This window comes from Gambusia affinis, linkage group LG01 (assembly GCF_019740435.1).
Source record: "Gambusia affinis linkage group LG01, SWU_Gaff_1.0, whole genome shotgun sequence".
Classification (NCBI taxonomy): domain Eukaryota; kingdom Metazoa; phylum Chordata; class Actinopteri; order Cyprinodontiformes; family Poeciliidae; genus Gambusia; species Gambusia affinis.
The window spans coordinates 36603987-36627016 of NC_057868.1; the positions used below are offsets into that span (position 1 = coordinate 36603987).

Below are 23030 nucleotides of genomic sequence, written 5' to 3' on the forward strand. Positions count from 1 at the left end.
ATACATGATACCCTCTAGCAACCTGATCCTGCACTTTTTACATCGGTTTTGCTAAACAAAGCCAACAAAACTCTCACAATTGAATTTATGGGTTTTTATTCACATTTTTCAGTGGGGTTTTTGTTTTGTGTGTAAGTTGAGAACATGCATAGGTCCTAATAAATAAATAAATAAATAAATAAATAAATAAATAAATAAATAAATAAATAAATAAATAAATAAATAAATAAATAAATAAATCTTGAAGTTCAAAGCCAATTGGAAATTTCAGATTTGATTTTTAAGACTGTTTTTTCTTGCAGTAACCTGCAAACTTCACCATCATCAACCACATCTACCAACGATGGTTGCCAAGCAGACTCCAGTGCAGCCAGTTATGATGAAATAAAAAAATGTCATATATTATAAATATAAAGGATAAATAAATATATACATTTTTGTGCTAGTCTCAAAGCTTGGTTCTCCAATCTAGACCAAATTATGTTTTAGTTTAAGTCATTAAAGCCACATCCAGTCCTGAAGACTTTGTGATGTATAGAAAGACTTGATAAAGACTTCCAGCATAAAATATGCAAAAAGATCTTAAAAAGCAGCCCATTATGTGCTAATATAAACTAATTCAAGAACACATGAGAAAGATGGCAAAGTCATTTACATCTATCAGTCTGGAAAGGGCTTGGAAATTAATTTTAATGTCTAGGATTATAGCGAATTAAGTGAGAGTGTAGGGAAGTACCAATGTAAGAACCATGACTGATGGAAATATTCTGTGTACCAATGAGAGAAGTTTTTTGAAATGTGTGTATCTTTGCATTTGTTGTAAAACCAACAATGATTTCCGAAAAACAGTACAATTTTAACAATCAAACATTGTGCTGCTAATGTGATGGTCTGGGACTGATTTATGTCTTTCACTTTCAGACATTTTTCTGTAATTTTGTCAATTGTTCAATGCAGAGTGGGTCCAAATTCTTCCCCAGCGATGGTAAAGAGTCATTGGCATTTATCGCAAAATTTGGATGGTAAATGAAGCTGCCAAGTGTGAATAACCAATTCTTTTCATATTTGGCACAGGGCTTAATTTTGGATAGCTTTTAACACATTGCAATTTGTATTTGATCAAGTTGTCTTGTATTACAAATTGTATGATAATCAGAAACATGTGTGACAGAAAAGCAAAAACAGAACAATTCTGTAAGGTAGAAAACTGTTTTTTGCAACACTAATATCAACAATTCTTCTGAGTACCACCATAAACAACCTAAGGACTACCAAAGAACTTGTACCTCCGTTTAAGAAACATGACCCAGTACCAACAAAGCTGAGTTCAAACAACACCCAGCCTTCTTCCCAGAAGCATCTCCTCACACTTTACTGCCTGCTCTACATCCCTACACCCATACACACACACGCGCCCACTCCCACACACACATACACACCCCTACTGAGACTAGGGAGGAAGCAGGGGCCGTTGCTTTGGGGGAAATGGGTTAACATGAGGCAGTTCGAAAAGGGGTGTGGAAAGAGCTGAGCAAGGGAGGCTGAAGGAGCGGGCTCATATAAAGAGAGACGGAACACAAGCCAGGCTTTATCCTTCTCTCCCGTTCTGCTCTCTCAGACCTCACAAGAGAAGCTCCCCTAGCCCACCAGCTTGCCCTCACTTCCCACAGTTTTTTCCCTTCAGACACAAAGTCCCGCCAGACGTGTCGAATTTGAACAGAGGATGGCCGCATCCATGTGGAGAATGAATGGGCACTGCAGAAGCATGACTGGAGTTCTGCTCCTCTGTGTTCTATTGTTTAGCAGTGAGTAGTCTGTTTTTGATTATGGCATGTCTTTTTCACTGTTTCATTCACACCTTTAGTGGTTTCCACAAAGGTTTTTTATTACTCTTTGTAGAATTTGAAGATTTCTTTTTATTTGGTTTTGTCTGCATAATTTTAGGAAAGAAAATTTGTATTTATGTTGGTAGAAATCCCATGCCTAATTGGGCATGAGGGGTTTCCATAACGTAAGCTGGCACGTGAACATGTAAACGTATTCTTAGTGGTGTGGTGGTTGCAGACACAAAGGATCTGCTCGGAGACGGAAAGTTTCAGTTGAAAATCCTTATGCTCTACATCCTGTCTAGCATCTGGGTGGAGCTACAACGTCTTTGAATTTGTAAAAAATGGATAAAGCCACATTCAAACCACATGCCCACCACATAGACAATCTACTTGTATTTTTTCAAAATATATGTGATTTCATAGCCTCACAAAACACATTTAAATTGGAAATGAGGATAAAAATCTATCTTCTACATGTGCTTTTTCCTAATCTACGATGTAAGTAGTAAATGTGCGCGCTTTCATGTTTTTTTGCATACTCACTGGGGCAGCATGCTCCAAATCAGTTCAAGGCATGATGCTAATTGCAGGGTGATGCATGGGTTGGAAGGAGTAGTGGTAAGGCGGTGCTGATTTCACTCCAGCCAATTGTAACGACTTCTGCAGAGCTGTCAGGCTCCAGATGCATTTAAATGTTTGGACTGACCTTGGGAGAACCAGGAGGAATATTGCAGACTGATGGAAAGAGCGAATCGTTTACTTTAACCGGGAAATGATCATGAGATGGTGGAACATGTTCATGACTTGTGCAATAAAAGGGCATACCACAAACCCTATGCTGCAGCAGCAGAGAAACAGATGGTAATTAGATTTAGATGAAAATCAAATTACGTTGGGTACCATACTCCCAATCAAGTCAAGTGTTTTTTTTTTTTATTTTGTTGCCCAATATCACTCATAACAAATTTGGCGCCAAGTTCACTGCACGACATAGAGCTTGGTCTCTATTTATCAGTTTAATCTGGAAAAGCAATAGAGCAAAAATAATCTGCAGAGCCAAAAGGAAAATCCCCCAACGTGACTGCAAAACAGGCACGATGTGAAATGTGTGGCTCAAGTTTTTACCTGCAGTAGATAACATTGTTGGTCCCAGATGCAAAAGCTAATGTAATCTCCAAAAGGTCAGAGCTGTTTATGCAAACACTATTTTACAAACCTCTAATCCCTCATCATGTTTGTTTGGAAGAGTAATTTTCTCCCAACAGATGGCTGATCACCTATGAAATGTTTGTAAGAGGCATTGCTGCATAATTAATACTAGCATGACAAAAACAATGATAACATTTCTGGTTCCTAATAGAAATGTAAGACAGTGAGAAATGTTTACAAAATAGCATTTTCCTACATTGTGATATTTTTTATTTTTACCTTGCTTTACCTTTTTATTAGACAGTTATGCTGACCGGAAATGTTTTTGATGCTCTGTTCCCAGCACAATGTTGACACAGGAAAATCACTGGTTGTGGACCACTCCCTATCTCCTTTTCATGTGTCAACAATCATCAGAGTCAGAGAGAGTTCAGGACCTAATCAGACTTCTGTTATCTTGAAATAGCCTAAATCCCTGAAATTTCACAGCTGCTTATCCAAATTCTGCTTGATTTAGTTGTGATTAGTTTGACCTGGAAGCATTAAGCTAACGGCTATTCTGAGAGGACACAGAATAGCTAATGTATTAGCTACCATTTGAAAACAACACAAATCTCCAAAGAGTTATAAAAGTTTATGTCAATGTTATTTTACTAATATTTTAACTGCTGTATTGGCATTGAGAGGTTAAGAGGTACAAAAGAGCAAATATTTAGTACAGATGTCCAAGGTTTGATCCCTGGGTCATTTACTGCATGGTCTTCCTTTCAAGCTAGTAATGAAAAAAGGTGACCAACATCCAAAAAATAGCACTCTAATTTGACCTGACGTGAAAGCAAATAACACAGTAAAAAATATTTTAAACACTAGGTCATAATTATCGTAATGACAATGTACCTATAAGCTCTTCCAGTGATCTATAGACTAATATCCTTATGGAATCTCACGAGGGTGTCTGCAGACCCACCCTGGCTTCTATACTGTAATGTTGGCTCTGAAATCACAGAGACCTGCTACAATGTTCAGACTTGTGTACAACCTTCCCCATGGTGAAAAGTTATAACTCCGCAGGAAAATTTACAGCTCAGAGAAGGAAAACTTGATAGTTTCATACCTACTTATATGCAGAGATTCTCAGACAGGCGTTTGTCACCTCTTGTAGCCAGCTTAGTAGCAGATAAACACAATTTGAACTGCATCAATGGCACCATTCAAGTCACAGAAAGCAATTGAGATACTTTTAAAAACATAAGACAGTGCGTTTCCAATGCTACAAAATGTGGGTCAGATGATTGGCCAATGACGTCAAAAGATGTTCAAAGACATGAACTGTTTTGATCTCTCTTGCTCGATTAGCTTGTTTTGATCTTGATGAAAAAGCCTCTTTATCAACTCTGTTTAATGCAGATTTTGTGTTTTGTTGGAATTTGGTTTATCTTGGGGAGAAATAACCAATCAGTCCATGCTTCAACAAATTTAGCACCAGTAATTATTATCATTCATAATCTGGTTTAGGAATGGAAAAAGTCCTTTGCTAGCCAAAGTTCATCCCCGCTAGGGTTATTGTTCATTATCTTCTTAAAATTGTGTATGTCAGGGTTATACATTGGAAGAGAATACTTAGTTCAAAGCTCAAACAAAGGTCAAACAACAGGGTCAGCTCATGCCTAGAGGAGGACGCTTCCTCCATGGTGCAGCTGGTCAGTTGTACTCTGACCAGCTGCAGGGTGGAGGAAACCATTAGTCCATAATGGAAGCCAGGGGATGAGCTGGGGCTTGTCTGGTTGAGAGCTACTGCAGCTCCCAACTCGCGAGGCTTAAAAGATAAGGTCTTAACCGTTTAAAGACAGATGCCTCAGGCCACCTTTAGCGGTCCTATGGAGCATCCTGAGTGGGCAATTTTAGCATTTTTCAGGGGGTCAAATCTGTGTTTGACAAGGTCAGAGGTGTTTAGCTATTTTTAATTTTGCTAGTTGTAGAGAACAAGGCAAACATGTGGAAGATTAAGTTTTGGTCCGATCAGACTAAAATGGAACAGTTTGAGTGGCAGAAAACACTGCTTGTTATCCTCAATACAAACATCAACATTATTTTTCTTAAGCATGGAAATAAAAGCTTGTCTGAGTTGGCAGAAAGGTGGACAGAGCTAAACTCTAGGGGAAAAAAACTGCTGGTGACAACAAAGGACTTGGCCAAAGGTTTGCCTTCCAAAAGGGCAAGAGCTTCAATGAAATGGTTTACCTGAAAACATACAGTATACATCTATCAGAAGCACTATAGTAAGAAGAACGATCCATGGATGAAGTTGTTTTGTCTTTTTTAGTTTATTTGCATTAGGAGAGCAGTAGAGATCGATAGTTTCTTAACACAAATCTGAATCAAGCCAACAAGAGTAGATGGTTGAGAACAGAGAGAGATGTAGAGGCAAGATTATTTGAGAGATTTTTGCGATATGCAAGCAACTCAATCATCCCGACTCTTGAGCAAACAGATTTGGTTTATATTCCCACTTCCCATGGCTGCCAGTCGGTAGTTATGCAGGCGTGCAAAAATGCAGCACTGAACTGGCCATGCTTTGCAGAGATGGATGATGTCATTTGAAAGTTCTCAGAGTACGTTATAAGTTGTGTGTCTCTCTTTTAGGGGAAAACCCAAGCTTTACATCTGCTCCAGCCAGGGAGAAAAACATATTTTCTCGGTTATTTCACCATGTCATCCACAATGACTCCTCCTGTTGCTAAAGTCAGTGGTCTGGCCAGAGCAGAAGAATCTGTGACAATTGCTGTTTCAAAAGGGCAACACTAAAACAAAGATTTGCACTCTAGTTTGGAAGATTCTGGTGTGCAAAAATCCCCAGGAGATCAGCAGATAACCTTTGAATCGCATAAGCTTATCTAATAAAAGATGTTAAAGTAAGGTTGAAGTATTTAATTTGACGACATCAACTGCTCAGTTGATCAACACCTCGGTTAGAAACTTCACTCTGCCAGTGAAAACACAGGCAGAATATTGACACTCTTTTCTCATAGCCACGGGTTGTTGACCAGCATTCTTTAAGTCCCAAGATGTGATGTTAGAGTTTGAATTACGTCATCAGCTACAGGGTGTGGGTCTTTATATAAGCTTTTGGCAGATAGTGGTCTTATGTCAAGCAGGGTGTGTGTCCATCTGGGCCAGAAATTGTGGCTAAGTTCCTGCGTGAGCTAAATAATTAACGTTAGAGTCTGGGTTTTGTCAAACGTCCCTTTACTTCAGAATCTTCTGCATCAAGATTAAAAATGGTCCAAATGTTGAACCTGTCAGTCTACTAACAGCTGTTATTGTTGAATCTTCTGTTTGTTCATTAGTACATTTAATGTGTCAGTGTCATTTTTAATATATTTTCCTTTATCACCTACTGTTCCTAAGAAAACATTTCAACAGAAAACAAAACGACCACCTCTACTGATAACAATTTTTTTCTGAAAGGGGGTTGCCTTGAGGGAAATGGGAACAGTGTTTAGTTAAAAAAAAAAAAAAAAAAAAAAAAAAAAAAAAAACTTAATGAAAAGCAGAAGCCACGCCAAAGTTCAGATCTTCCTTTCCCAATTACTGCCGTTCTGGAGAACGTATTGTTTCTTGTTCCCCTGGCACCCTGCTGCTGTTTTATAGCTGTTGGCTGTGGCTGGCATAAAGTAGGCAGAAAAAAACTGCTAATTCTGTTTTCAGCACTTACATTTCTAGGTAAATGAGCCACACCAATTTTGATCATGAAATCTCTGCTCTAGGCAAGGGTTAGACAACCTGTACTAACATTAAAATTAATGTGAAAGTGTGAAACCTTGGTAGATCTAAAAACGTGGTAAACTAACACCATGTACAGTCTTTAATTAGGATTAGACTTTACTCTCCTGACATTGCGTTCTCTACTTTCCTTTATATTGTCAGACTTTCTGTTTGTCAGCTTCTTTGTTGCTCTGACATGTTAAATAGATTCAGATAGCTGGAGGCTGTGAATATAGTTGCAGCTGAGACAGACTGAAGCATGAAGACTGGGTCAACTGTGAGTGCCTTGGGATGGGGAGGGGACCTGGCAGCACCCACTGTTTATTAAGAAGAATAAGAACAATATGTGCTTTCATGCTGAGAGTCTTCAAAAGAATTAGATAACATAAAAAAAGTTGCTAGATTTGTTGCTTGTCACATTTTATTAAGTTGCTTAAGGGCTAGCTAGGAACAAAGTTGTCTCCATAAGAAGAGATAGTCACATGTCCCAGCCAGGAAACGGCTGCAGCTTCTCTCAAAAATTTAAATGTCCATATCAAGGGTAAAAAAGGCTTATTTAAAAAAGCTTGTTAAAATTGATTAAATCCCAGATTCCAGTCCATGCACACAAAAAACAGACTGAGTGTTAAAAACTGGTCTTTTTTTAATGCTACCCACAGCCAATACTAGGAACCAGACCTGGACAGTTTATACAGTTTAGGCCTTTTAATGAGGTACCTAAAATAAAAAAATAAAAAGACTTTTCTTTCTTTCTGAAGCACAGAATAACCCAGCTCCTCTCCAGTATGGTGCTGCACACTGCTGGTCAGCTGAAGGAAGGACTGCTACATTTTTCTCTTGCACAGCTTCAGCTGTTTGAAAGGAAAATAAAGATGGAAATTGAAGGGGATCCACAAACTCTGTGCCAGAGAACCAGGTTGCGATGTACCTGCAGAGGGTTTTACTATTTATCCATGGAAACAAAAGCGCCTAAAGAGCCTTTGCTGGAACCATTTGACGACTCGAATAATGGCTCATGGTAATTAATGTGGGCCAAATTGCCTGCTATTAAAGGCATACTTTATACATCTTAATTAGAAACAAGGTCTGGCCTTTCATTACTCCAGGAAGTCTTGAGTTTTAAGTGTGAATACTTAATACAGAGTGTGTGTGATTCCATGACAAGTACAGAAAGTTTATCAAATGTTTAATATGAAGTTTTGTTCTTCCACTTCGGCCTGGGCGTGTAGGGCCATAGGTTCTAATGTCTTTGCGTAACCCCTTTCCCCCGCAGAGATCGGCAGCTGGAATGAGTCCACCAACATCTGCTGGTGTCGGCTCGGACACAGACAGGAGAGCAGTTAGCGGCTTCTTGATGCAGCTGCTGCTGCTTCCAGCTTCTAATCCACCCGGAAAATGAACAGTCTGTTTTGGAAACAGGTTTAGAGTTTCACTGCCCGGCTCAAGCTATTTTAATGAGTAAACTCGAGACTGAATAAAAACAGACATTTCTCAGAAGTTGATATCAATCATGAGGCAGTGTTTTCGGTTGTTGTGCCCCAGTTTCACTCAGAAATGTAGTAAAAAGAGAGAGAATAGAAAAAAAGTAATTTTTTGAGGAGAAAGATTTTTACTTTTTCACCAGACTACAGTTCATTTATTTCATTGTGATGACAGGGTAGAACACAATGGTCATCTTGTTTGCTCTAGGAGTTTGTAGTAGTACTGGTGACGGGTGATGTGCATGTGTAGGTCTCAGTACATTTCCCTCTGCAGTTCAGAGAGGTCACTTCCTCTTTGGATGTGCACAGATATCATTCCAACACTGTTGTCCATTCTTTTCCATTTTTTTCCCTGAAAAACTGTCGTATGTTTTGTTGGAAAGCACAAAGGGTGTGGACAAAGAGGAAAAGTCCATTTTTACCACCCCAAACAAAAATAGTTCTCATGTTCAAGGACCTCAGCATTGTCCCTACACATTATTTAATTTACATTAATATTTTTTCTTACAACAGTAGTGACAGCAAAAAAGTTTGTTTATCCAACCAAGTTTTTTTCTCGTATTTGTAAAGATAATTGGCAACAAAGTTATATATTCAGTTCTTTGTATTCTCACATTTTGTGAAATTGAGAGAAAATGATACGTTGATTAAAAATTTGGTAGAAAATGAGTTAATTGATCAGAGAATAGACACAATGTCCAATGAAACTGTAGAAAAGCTGAAGAGATCCAGTCTTCAGGTAGGAGAATCATTGGTTGTGCATATAAGAAATCTAGCAACAAGAAAAACACTGTTAAAAAAGAAATCCCCTTAAGTGACATGACACACATGGGAAAAGCTGAACAGTAGAAGCAGACCCACATTACACTTTTCACAAATCCAAAAGTGTACTGAAGTTTGTGGCTGTAACAGTTTAAAAATGTTTAAAGGGCATTTGTAGCCTTAGTCTCAGTGTTTTGATTCTGTATCGTATTTTCTGAAATGATCTTAAGTCAGCTTCTTTCTGTTAAAGGAACATGAACAGAAAAAGTGTGGTTGGAAGATTTTGGGGGTCCTCTTTGGACATCTGGATGAGTAATGGAATGAGGGTGTGGCTAATGATGACATCCAAGGTGTTGTCTCTGCAGTCTGGGTGGAGGTCAAATCATAATCCCAAGCTAAAGGGCTGAGGCTTTCCCCCTCCTTCATGAGTTCACAGCACAGTGCGTATGCAGGGAAGGAAAGAGCTCCCAAAGGACACTTACAGCAGCTGCACCCCTTATTCTCCCCCATCCGTCTAGTAGGTCTCCTCCCTTCTCTCCCCTAGGGAGGAAGCAAAACTCATCTTCAAATGCCATAATTTATAAGTGAAAAAGTCCTGTCCCCCTGTTCTCACTCTCAGCTGGAGCAGTTTAATCAAGTGTGACAACAATGTTTGCATTTGCAGCCATTTCCTGCAACACCCCGGCCCTAAATTTAAACCCAGGGATGGTAACAATGGCTGTTACACCTCAGTGCAAAATGCTGTGACAGATGGGTGAAGTTGGGAGATAATAAATATCTAGATGTAGTGGCAATGGAGACAGAGACATACCAAGTTAGGTTCATTGCTCTTTTAGATTAATGAGTTCAAATTAAAAAAGGAGTAAGGAAACAAGAGTATTACCAAGCTTAACATAAACTTACTAACTGGTAAATTGTGGTGTCTGCACTTACTATCATAATTTTAAACTACAGACTATACTCCTTCCAGAGAAAGTCATGTTACCTAGTTTTTTCCAGTAAAGATGAGTTCACAAAATGCTGTAACTGCATCTGCTGGCCAGTGAGGGGGAGGATGAAGGGTTGTCCCCAGTGAGAACTGGTGGAGGAGGGGCTGAGAGGAGGATGTCTGAAAGGAAATGAAAGAACCATTTTTAAAAACATTGTAACTAGCCTTCACAATACTGAGAGTGTAAGAGTTGATGATAAGACCTGGCCCTCCTTCCTCCAGCTAATCATCACACCTCCCTGCTCTCCCATGTGTCTTCAGAGACTGGGAAGTTCATGGACGTGCATTCCAGGGTTGAGAGATTGGATCTGCCATAATTAATTAAATGTTAGTTTGTCTAGGAAATGTTTATTGTTACATATCTTCAAATCCCAACCTCACTATTGTGTAATACACGGTATCAAGTAAATAACACTCCGGTGTTTATTTGTCTGATAGAGTAGAATATACAATTCATGGATATTTTTATGCATTCCAAAAAAGGTGGCATGACCATAACCAATTTAGAGATCTCCTATATGGTCATATTTAATAACTCAGAACATCATTGAAAAGTTTGTTTATTTTATTAACTTAATTCACAAAGTGTAGCACAATATGCAGATTAATTAAGCACATGAACAACATTTAAGATCCGAATGTTACATCCAACCAAAAAAATAATAATCAGCAGAAATCTAGGCTTATTAAAAGTATGTTTAATCTCAGCTTAAATGTGATTCCCAAAAAGTAAAAGCTGACAAAAGAGCCTCATCACAATGTACGTTTAGATGTTTATTGCATATATTTAAAAAAAGGACTTTAGTCTTTTGCTTGCAGGATTAGTTTGTGGTTTGTACATATTTTTCAGTTGGTAAAAACTCTTTAAGCTCTAACACTAAAATAAACCTGATCTATCACTACAAAACACTGTTGTATATCTGGATTTGGCAAATTATGAGTTGTAAATATGTTTAGCAGCTAACTGCAGATTGGCTGCCTGAGCAGATAGTTAAACTATTTGCTACTAGTTTATGTTCAACTGTTAGATAGTTAACATTATTTTCTTCAGAACTGAATGGCAAAGGTCTTTAATATGCACAAAAAGCACTGCAGAGCTACCACTCATTATAATCTATGTTTTGATAATCCGGATAACTGAAGAAATGTGATAAGAAATGTGTTTCTTAACATTGGAACAGTAAAAATAAACCCAGAAGTTACATCCTATGCAGCCTTAACATTATGCTTTCATTTCCCATCTTGAAACTCAGTGGAAAGAGTCTAAGGTTATGTTTCTGTGTGTTTTCCTGTGTTTGTGTTAAGACTGAAGTTTTCCATGGTTTACACGGATGCTGGGATGTCTGGTTGGAATTAGTGGGAGACTCTTTACACAGTGTGTCCACAGTGGTGGAGTGCTAAAAATGACCACATCCATGCCTAGAGACACATTTTTACATAAAACTGATTTAAGAAACTATCAATGAGCAGGGGAAAAAAAAAAAAACTATAATTACATTTACACACTATAAATAGCTAAATGTACGATTCAACAGAAGTTAGACCTTCTGAAGATTATAAAAAGTGAAAGTGAAGAGAAAATAGGATAAAGTCGATTCAGCATAGAACATAAATATAATAGTTCTATATTGTTGCACTTTTGAATAAAGGAGTAAGACCAGCAGGGTCAAAGTAACTAGCACCCACCATTTATGGGTTGTGCAAATGAAATGCATGCCCTTATCGCCACCATCGTGTTTCATGGGGTATGGTGGGTTCAGGGTGTATTAGGGTTTTTTATGCAATGTTTTGCAATTACACCAAAACGTTTTGGCATGATCTGACTAAAACATCTTCTTCTGCGCCTGCTGTGTGCTCTACGTCTGGCTTCCTCTCAATAATGTTTTTTTTTTTTCCTAGTCCCTGTATAAATTCCAGATTTTTTAAAAGCATGACTAATATGCTTCGTTTCCACTAAGCATTGCATCACAGTTTGATATAATAGTTTATGGTCCGAAGTATTCAAGAGAGCATTTCCACTGCCAGTTGGAGTCTCGGTGGGCAGGTGGGGTTAAGCTGAAATCACAATGACAAACGAGGCAATAACTGGTTTACATATCTCCTACTTCAGATTTTTACACCTGTGCAGCTCCGCCTTAGTTCTTTGCATAGACTGTTGTCTATACTGTTAGAAAGTCATTGTGAAAATTATGTTGGAACAGGATCATGTTTTTGATCTGATGTAAAATAAATACAGAGTGAATTTAGGTCCCCCTTGTTTAACGGATTGAAAACACTTCAAATATTTTTCAAAAACTTTGTGACCTTATATTGTCAGCACTGACTTGGTAAAAACTAGAGGAAAGTTTTGGTTAGATGTTATACACTTATTGTCTTTATGGGAATTAAGCTTAAAAGGGAAGACTTATCCCTAATATTCATTCACTGCCTTTTTTTCTTCTATCAGGCTGTCATTATTTTAGCTTTTATGACAGTTTTACCTCTGTTTGCTTCCTGTTTCACAGGACATGTAAGTTTCAAATACATGTTCATCGATGTCCATGTTTTAATGCAGAACCAAGATCGTTTGCTTGGTCCCCATCAGAGTCCTGCACAAAACAAAGCATGTTATCTGAGGAATGTGTTACAATCCTTGGAATAGAAAAAGTTAAATTGCTGAAAATTTTAAAGGGCAAAAACTCAAATAGTCCAGAAAAGGCTTGATAGTTACATTTCTAAGCTGCAACTTAGATACCCAAGAATAATCTGGAAAATATCTTTTTGGGGGATGGGATGTTTGAATATCCCTCCTGGACTTGTTGCCCCCATGACCTGACCTCAGATAAGCAGAAAGCAACGAATGTTTTCTTAGTTTTCTTAGATACCCCACCCTCAATTACTCACATTTCTCTGGGCCTTAGCTCATGATTATCTGTCTCAGTTGCTTTACCAGTAAAGTGAACAATACTAAATCATGGATACTGTTTGACTTGGGAAAAATCAAAATGCTGCTGTTGTCAGCTGTAGTTCAAAACTGGGACACAAATCTTGGAAATCTGTTGTAAGTAACTGATTTCCTAGTTGTTTGCGACTGATTGTAAACAACTACAATCAATTGTAGCTGCTTACGGACTAGAAAAATCATCTGATTTTTCTAGTCCGTAAGCAGCTACTAATTAATTTCAGTATCTCTTATCTGGAGATTAGTTAGCAGAATGTCTAATTAAAGTTGAGATAAGAGACTCAAATTGATTAAAAACAATCAAAGCAACAAGGCAAGAATTTAAATGTTAAGCAAGTGAATCAATAAAAGCCATGTTGAAAGAATTTAGTAACTTCAGGTTTATAATGTGCATTATACTTATGGAAAACTCCCAATAGAAAATCATAATTTCAATTCATCAATGAATAAAATGATTGAATTTACAGCTGTAATTCCTTCACTGTTTATTTCTGCTAATCACTCCACCTTAATTGATCATATAAATATTGGTAATACATCACGTCATTACATTTGCAATGTAAATCTAAAAATGTAAATCTAAAATATTCTGCGTTGGTACAGAAATGCAGCATTCATGTGTATGAAGCATCCATACTCTATGCATGTTTCACACTTTTCACAATAGCCCCAGTGTCACACAAGTCATGTGTCATTTCATGTTGCGTTCCTTTAAGATAGTTTGTGACCCCAAGTCAAAATAAGCTGACAGTCCATCATGCTGCTTCTGAATGCTGCTAGCACATAGTAGAAGTAATTGGTCCCTGTGTGTTTTTGATTATGAAAAAATTCCCTTCAGAGCAAAGAAAGATTTTAGTTTGCGCCCACATTGTAAGCTTATAGGTCTTGGTAAAATATTTTCTTGGACACACTTTGCAGTGTTTACCAACTACAACCAAAAACAAAAGAAAAACTAGAGAAATAGAGAAGGAAATACAAGAGAAGACAAAGTTTAGGAGTTAATGAGCCAAAATAAAAAAAGCCACCAATCAACAAAGTCACATGTAGAGCTCAGGAAAACTGCAGAAAATAAAACAAAACAAGTCATTACAAGTCGCCTTTAAAAAAAATAGAGAGAGAGAGAGAGACAAACAAGACAATGAAAAATTTGACAAATTTGATACTTAAACATAATTGGCCTCATTCATTTAAAACTTGGCATGGATTTAGGAGCAGTAAATTGCCTCTGGGTAAGTTCCATGAGCGGCTGATGAAATCATGTGTTCACGAGTCAATCCCAGCACATGAACTGTTGGATTTAGATAAAGCAAAAAATTTAGGCACCATAGTCCCAATTATTTGGGGTTTTATCACTTGCAGAATGTTAAACTTGAACAGACTCTTGCGTGAAAAAGGTTACTGTAACGCAGAGTGACAGTAAAAGGAAAAATATCGAACAATTTCTCTCACAAAAAGCCTCTGAAAATGTGTATTATCTTCATATTTCAATACCTTGCTTTCCCAAAATTAGTTACAACAGCCACAAATTAGAACTTCTGAATTTTCCAGCTTTCATCTGACAGACATAATTTTGCACAGCACCAAATTAAACCTGCCTGTCCGGTGGAATCTTGTGCAGAATTACATAGACCAAAATAATGTCGCTTACAAGAGTTGCTAAAGCTAATCTGACAGAGATCCATCTTCCCTTCAGTATGAGTCCATGATGCCCAGTGTCCAAATTCATGTTTTCACTCTTGCGGTATCTAAATGTTTTGAGAAGCTGGCCCGAGTCTTGTGTGATTACCATACAAAGTTGCTATTCACCTAATTTATTTACCAAAACCCAAAGATGTGTTTTATAGATGTACATGCTGCAAGCATACTTGCTGACATAAACAATCCAGAATTAGGATAAAGTAGGAAGAGACTGAACAGCAAGGAAAAAAATTAATTGCAGTTGTTCTAAGTTTTAAGATGCAGCTGATGAAATCTGTAATCTGTAATGCTGTTGTGTTATACAGTATTACTGTCGCTTCATTTAGTCTTATTATCCAGCTAAAAATCCTATTGCCGTTTGTTGGCATAAGCATTTGTTGGTAAATGTCAAGTAACCAATTAAAAATGTCATAATGTTTCTTAAAAATATAGAAACCACAGCAAATGAAAAATTTTTGCTTAATACCTAGGAAGTGGTAATTGCTGTTGCCAAGGGGATTCCCTCAGCAACAGCAACTCAGCATGTCAAAAAGTTGCTTTTGTGGTTGTGGCTCATACATGTACCACAGAAATTAATTAATTAATCTGACTATCCTGATTGAAACCACTAATGTGTGCTCCAATTGCTATACTTTGTTTCACTCTCTGTGATCTTAGGGTAGTCTTGTGTACTAGCTGTTTAAAAGAGTCATAATACTTTTATACAGCATTATGACTGTATAACACAAAGTGTTGAAAAGAACCCTACATAGTGGTGAGATGAGGACTTTAATGTTCTGCACAATCAGCTGGCATTTAATCCCATGTACTTCACCGGTTCATACAATTACATTGTTTTAGTGACTATGTGCTGTCTACAAATATTGTCTTTTAGATGTTAAATGTTTTTTCTTCTTGTTCCTGACAAACAACATGTTTGATAAATGACATAAGGCTGCAGGAGATCATGTTTCATATTCCTCAAAATTCAGTTTTCCCAAAACTGCCTTAACAATCTCAGTCACACTTACTAATAGTTCTAGAATCAAATATACCACAGGAAAAGCTGCTTTGAATCTTTAGCTTGGATCACCAATTCAGCAAAAAAAGAAAAATGCTTGGAATTGTAAACTACCTTGATACTGTATCTTTATTATGTGAATATTAGAAAATGTCCGTGATTCCCAAAGATTTTCTTCTGGGCCCCCCTATGGATTACAATAAAATCCCTCCCAAAAAGGAAAAAAATAATAACTGGGCACACACATCGTTCAACCAGACATAAACCTATGCACATATTTTGCTTTCAAACTCCTCTGAAGTTTATTTCACACTTCAGGTTGCAACAAAACACACTACAAACCATCTAACAGTGAAACACTTTTGTGTAACTTCTTTTTTTTTTTCATTCATCCATACTGCAGCCCCCCCTGCAATGGTACTGTACCCCCCTAGGGGGCACGCCCCACTTTGGGAACCACTGAAGTATTTCAAGTTTGGTTTTGTTTTTTTCTGTTTCTTACAGGCGAGGTGATGAGTCAAGAGACTTCTCCTGCAACAAGCACAGAAGCTTCCAAAGCTGGTGAGAAATTTGGATTAAAGATGCAATTGTGCAACTTTCAGTCATTTGAAAGATATTATTGAATTGCTGCTGTTAACTGTCAAAGAGCTAAAACTTTTCACAAGTATCAAGGCCTTATATCTCTATTATGTCCATAGAAACTGTTGCCACAACTGCTGGTGCTAATTCCACTGCTCAGCCAAACACAGATGTCGGTCACATTGATGGACCCAGTGGAGATTCTGCAGGTTCTATTGTTGCTGCAGCAAATGATGCAGCAAGCAGAGACAATGATCAAAATGAAGGTACCTCGGAGAACCCTAATGTTTTTGAGATTTTACTGGTCACCACAGAGAAACTTCCACTGATTACGGTAAGGATCTTATTGAGTTCATCTCTTAAAACCTGTCAGAACTCTATGAGCAATGAAAAACACTGAGCCTTATGAAGTGTGATTTGATCTTTCTTTCTGTCTTTGCAGCCTGAAGTTGAGTGTGTTGGAGAGGGAGAAATCCCTAAACAAAGTGCTGTTAAGGCTGAAGTAGCAACACAGGACTGTGTGAGTACAAGTGTTTGTCTCGTTTATAGCTTCTTTAAATTCCTTGAGCCTGCCAGCTGCAATTTTTGGCATGCTCCAAAGGAGAAGAGAAAGCTAATCTTTGTGTCACTCCGACATGACCTTCTGTGATGTGCACACGGATGAAGTCGAATAATCTCTGTAAATGAATTAGATGCATCAGCTAGAGTGTGTAAAAAGTGGTCCAGACTTTTCTCAGACATTCTTTAGCTGTCAGGAGTTCTTGGTGTAAGATATTTAACAAAGAATGCACAGAGATGATTGTTTGTTCTGGGACTATTTAAGATAAATGTTGGCATTCAACTAATATTATTTTCTGCAATAGTCTTTAAAAAATAAAAAATAGGTAAATAAAAGCCTAAGCAACTGTCAATTCTCATCAAACGTTACTTATGTCCCCATTCTAACATCTGTTAACAGTCAAAAGGTTTTTTATTGTTATTTTCTAATCCTTTAACCTTATACCCCACCTTATCACACTGCTACCTAAGTTTTATTTCCATGGTTTTCTGACTTAAACTGATGGAAAAAATATGCATTAAATTGTCAAGTTTGTTTTAGCAAATTTGTATGGGGCTACTGACAGGAAACTCACACTAGATACAAAGGGACGATGTCTTAACACATAAAGAAAAGAAAATGCAGATAATCTCTTTTCATTAAAACTAATTGTCAACCACCATGACATATATCCACAATAATTGTGCAAGACTCCACTGCTGAAGAAAAGTCACATTGAAACTTATTTAAAGTTTGTGTTCTTGTAGTTCTTTATTTATTGACCACAGATTAAATAACTTAATTAATTAAAGTGATGAAATGACTCATGAATAAACTTCATTTAATAACTCTATGTAAACACTCCATCTGTACTGGTGAAGAATCACTTACCTCAGCATGCTAAATGCACGATGGTTCAATGGTTTCCTCTAAACTAGCCATTATTTCATCCATTTATCATTTTATTAATTGGGGATTCTCATAGACTTGGTATATAATAATTGAATTTATGACATAACTGGATGTTCTATAAAACAAGCCAAATTACTTCATCTTTAAGCCCACTTAAAATAAGTTTTTAGATACACAAGCATGCATGGCTAAATATGAAACAACATAACAAAAACCTAACCAATAAGCACACTGAATTTTTATTTTCAGAGATGTGGATTTTTCAGGACATATAAAGTGTTTCTCTGAACAGTGTTCACCACTATGTTGCACGACACAGCAAGGTCACCACTGAGCACTTTGCTCAACTGACTAGGTTTGTTGCTATGACAACTATCTACAAAAGTCAAACTAATGTAGAAACCACCTCAGAAAAAAATAAATACATTTGTGAATGGAATCTGTTATACATAAAAATATGTAAATGTTGTACCACAGGAGATATCTGGCTGGTTTTATTTACTTCTCACATGTTTGTTTCTATACTAAAACAGCCAAGAATTTCCACAGAGTCCAGCTGTGGGCCCACTCCCACCTAAGTGGGGATTTGGGGTTTGTTCATAGGGCTCTTTTGGGGTCATTGAGTACCGTCTGGCTCCTATTACAGTAGAAGAATGAACTAAGAGTTGAGCAAGGAGGTGATATCATATATATGGGATATGACTGCATAAAACAAGGTGTGGTTAGAGAGATTTTCAATAGGAATTTGTCTTCTAGCTTGAAAGAGAATTATTTGAGACCACTTTCTTGATGAATGTTTTCAATTAAGCTTCATTTTTATTTAATGTCTTAATTGTCTTTTATTACTTTAAAGATGTGGTTAATAAAATAGAAACTAAACAAGCAGATATGTTGGGTTTTTTTTCCTTACAGGAAGCAACAAAGCTCATCATTGAGGAAAACCCAGCACAGTGGTGCAGCTCTGACAAATGTAATCTGAAAATCTTCCAAGAGAACAGCAATGTCTTCGTGACCAGCAGTGATGGTAACTAATGATAACATCTATGATAAAACAATTTGAAGTTTTTATTATTGATTTTGCCTAAATACCAACTAACTATGGATGCATATCTGAACATTTCTTGATCTGTAGCTAAACCATCTTCTTTGGCTGGAGCACTCGAAAGTGAAGCTTTGAAAGGCAAGGTGAGGGAGAGCATGAAATGTGATGACAACATCATTAGGCTGATTTAAAGTGTTCCCCTATGCAATTTTATTATAGCTTGATCATTCTCAAAATGTTTTCCTGTTTTATGATCTAAATCAGTGATTTATTAGTTGACTGTATAATGCCAACAGTAAATTAAATTTTACCTCAAAGTTCTGGGATGATAATTAAGAACTAAATCTTTTTAAACAAAGAAATTCTGTTTTACTTCTATTAACCACATTTTATTTAACTTTTTTCTCTCCAATATTTATTTAATAAAACTTTCTTGTAGTTGGGATTGAAAAACGTTAACGTCCCACCATCATCAAACTCTTCTGTATTCGTCGGAGTACTGGTCACTGGTCTTCTTGCTGCCCTCGGCATGATTGTGGGATACTTCAAGTGTCAACGGAAGCCTGACACTAAGGGAGAAAAACTGGTAAGAATGTCTTTTATTTAGTCTGTTTCCAAGTTAATCACAGTACTGTCCTCACTTATTTGTACCCCTGGTAACAATGCATAAAATGCTTTATTCTAAATCAGTGTTTCCCAATTCCAGTCCTCGGGGCCCCTGTTTTAGATGTGCCTCTATACCAGAACAGCTGATTCAAATGATTGCATGACATCTTCTGCAGCCACCATGTACTGCAGGAGCCTGTTAATCACCCAAAGATTCAATCCAGGTGTGTGGCAGAAGGGAAACACCTAAAACATGCGGGCAGGGGGCCCCGAGGACTGGAATTGGGAAACACTGTTCTAAATTACCTGGTAACTATCTGGTTAGTCCACACGTTTTGAATAAAGTTCAGTTTTGAAAAGTTAACTCTTAGTATCCTCTGTTTGGGTAAATGCAGATCATTCTTTAGCTGACAGCTAACAATATTAGTTAATACAAGTGGCACCAAAGCAATGAAGATTTCTGTCTTGAAAAAGTTCCAGCTTCAGAAATGTTAAAGTGGTTCTTAATGAGAGAAAACTGTTTTATGAATTATTCTACTGTCATCACTAAACTGGAAAATAGGGTTGTATGTGATGCGCTGCAGATTATTTCCCTACTGATAACAGAACCTGGTAAATGTACCTGGACAGAGAAACTGTTTGATATAAAAGTGATGCAGTTCATATAAATGTGATTGTATTGATTTTACACTGTGAATCTTTGGAAGTGAGCAGTTGGATTGAAACGGTTAAAGATTCCTACTTAAGTTTGTGACAATAATTTAGCGTTTTCCTATTACCAGTAATTACTTTTAAAATTTTGGAAAATGGAGTTGTGTAGAGTCTGTAGTAATTTGCCATGGTATTCACCTCACATGGAGTAATAATAATGCTTAGCTGGTTTGGAAGCTAAATAATTTTTTATGCAAAAAAAAATGCATTAAATTAATAACTCATGATATGCAACACATTGACGTTTCATAACCCTCCAAAGGAAGCCATTTAAAAATATATTTTAATATAAAATACACTGCTTAATGTTTTCTACTGTGAACAATTTGAGTAAAATAAAAGGGTTGCATCATTTAGAGGACATGTTGTGAAAAAATTTATTTATGAGTATTCTTCCTATAATTTAATAATAGCTCTGGCATTGGCCAAATCCCATCTGATTTATGGTTGTATATCATTCTTTTGGACATATGATATGTTTTTTTTTTTTTTTGAGTTTTCCAATACAGATTGGATCTGTATGTCAGAACTCTAATGAAGTAACACGAGAATATATGAAATCAAAGCAGCAGCAAAGTTTTCTTGTAGAAAATGCCTGGCAGTGTTTCAATTGGGGAAAGCAGATGGCCAACCATCAGACGAACTGCCGAGAAAGACAGAGTTTTTCATCCAGAGCCCCACACTCTGCTCTCCTTGGCCTTATGCATTTGCGATGATCAGTGTTTCATCTAGCGGTTTCCCTCTAACTCTCACATAACATGACAGAGATCGTACAAGAGGCTGTATTTTGTTTGAGTGTTTATGTGTAGCGCTGGAAACATTCTGGCTTATTGGATCCATCTGTGCATCTGTTTTAGTGTTTAGTCGGAACATGAAAAATGTTTCATATTTGACGCATTTGTTGTTTGATCTGTTGAATATACGGTAAAGAAAAAATAATACATTTTCCTTAAACATTTAAGCTCATGTAACAAACTATTATAGTGCAGAGGCAGTGTAAGGGATAGTTAAATACAACTCAACAGTTGAACCTCCTTTGTCAACAGTACCTAAAAATATTGACTTTATCATGACTTTTTCATAAGAAAGTAATTTTATGCAGACAAATATATATTGGCGCTCAAATTTGTTGATGACTGATTAATTAAGAAAGCTTAATTAGTTGCTATGTAATTATCTAAATGCTTTAAAAGGTAAACATGCTGTTTTTACACATTATTTGCCTTTGGTTGATAAATGTACAATTGGGCAATGCATTGTGTATATTTGAGATTAAAGATAAAAATATAAAATCAGTAACTGGCATAGAAAAGAGGACTTGAGATTTAAAAAAATGTTAATATTCTAATCTTTTAAAATCTTAAATTGTACTGTTGCTGCAGGCAGAGGAAGCCTACCCAGTGGATCAGGAGAATCAGGGGAACACCCTTGCGTCTGAGGCCCCTCTGAACCCTCCTCCAGAAACTCAGGAGAAACCCAGCATTAACGGAGAGTCCCTGGAGGCGGTTAAGACTGAGACTTCTCCTCCCACCAACGGCCACTCCACTGCAAAGACGGCAGACACAGAGCTGTGAAATTGCCCCACAACTGCTGCAGTCCAGGAACTTCCTCCACCTAATACTTTTATCCATACAGATGCATACATGCCCACACAAAGAAATTTGGTACCTTATCCTGTTCAGCCATAGAGGCCACAGCAAAGGAAACAGCAGGGATTATAATAACCTCTCTTAGAGCTACAGAGCTTTGCTGTGGTTCTCTTCCTCGTTGGCTGTTTGCCTCAACAAACATTAGGAAAACTAGTCTGATGATGATAATACTGGCAGATAAAAATAGTGCTGATGATGACGAAGACTGTCCCTGGGTTTTTGACGGCAGTCAGACTGAGACCAACAAGAGGTGGTTGGCAACTCTTCTTTTTAAATTAATTATCACAAACTGTTATGAAGACTGCAGCCACTGACATACTGCTGAATCCAGCAGCCTAGCACCTGTCATCTGACTTAAATCTGCTACAATTCCTGTAACACAGCGTAAGCACATGGCTAAAAATGTCTTTAAAAATGTACAATTTTAAGCCAGAAAAGACAAAAAGAAATAGAGCAAAACATGGCAAATTTACAAACGTGTTTGACAAAAATAAACCCACTGTACATGTTCAAATGTTTGCTGCATGTGAGTGTTAACATTTACTAAGATCTCCATCGTACATAGGCTGTATATATCAGTACATGCATCTAGGCTTTCATTTTTCATTTTGTACTTGGATGACTTGATAAAAGTGTAAAAGATTTTGAGTGTGAACATTAAAACCTGTACAGTTTTATAAAATTAGTTGTCGTTTGAATGAGCTGCAGTGGAAGAAGAATCAAAGTTTCTTCCTTTTCTCTTGAAGAGGTTGAACCATGAGGAAACTGTCAAATCAAGTGATCAGCCAAAAAGAGAACAGACCAACTGATTATCACTCTCAGCTTTTTGTCATGTTTGTCAGTGTTATTCTCATTTTAGTATATAACTGTGTTGCTTATCCACTTGGCGTAGGAGTATTTATGCCTCATATGTCAGTTCATAACCCATGTTCTTAAAACTAGACTTGTTTCAACTAAATAATGCTTGATCTTCATGATACTCAAGGTTGTCACTGTTATTTTTTGTTATTGTTATTAGTATTTCTATGGGGTTTTTTCCCAGTTTTCTTCTTTTGTAACATTTTTAAAATACTCTTCAAATTTTGTAATGTAAACATTGAAAAAGCAAATTCACAAATGCTTGAATTTTGTAAAAAAATAAATAAATAATCACAATTTCTCCTCCTTTTGCTTTACTTTGTGCCAAATCTTTCTTTGAATGGGGTTTCTACAATCTTAAAATGTAAAGAAAAAAATAGAAAATTAGATTTGATTAGTTTCCAGGTCTAAGAATTATTATTATTATTTTTAAGTATTTATTCATATTAAAAACAATGTTTGTAACCTTTGATTTAAAATCTCACAACTTGAGCTGTAATCCAACTAATTCATCATTTTAGT

At 36.9% G+C, this 23030-nt stretch overlaps 1 protein-coding gene across 1 annotated transcript; it reads left to right on the top strand.

The window, feature by feature from the left end:
• Window positions 1–1562: 1562 nt before the first annotated feature.
• si:dkey-261h17.1 (hematopoietic progenitor cell antigen CD34) lies at window positions 1563–22805 on the top strand. Its single transcript, XM_044132431.1, has 8 exons — window positions 1563–1805; window positions 16118–16174; window positions 16312–16526; window positions 16635–16712; window positions 18555–18666; window positions 18775–18827; window positions 19124–19270; window positions 21384–22805. The coding sequence occupies exons 1-8, from the start codon at window positions 1724–1726 to the stop codon at window positions 21573–21575; spliced, it is 936 nt and encodes a 311-aa protein (XP_043988366.1). The 5' UTR covers window positions 1563–1723; the 3' UTR covers window positions 21576–22805.
• The last annotated feature ends 225 nt before the right edge of the window (window positions 22806–23030 follow it).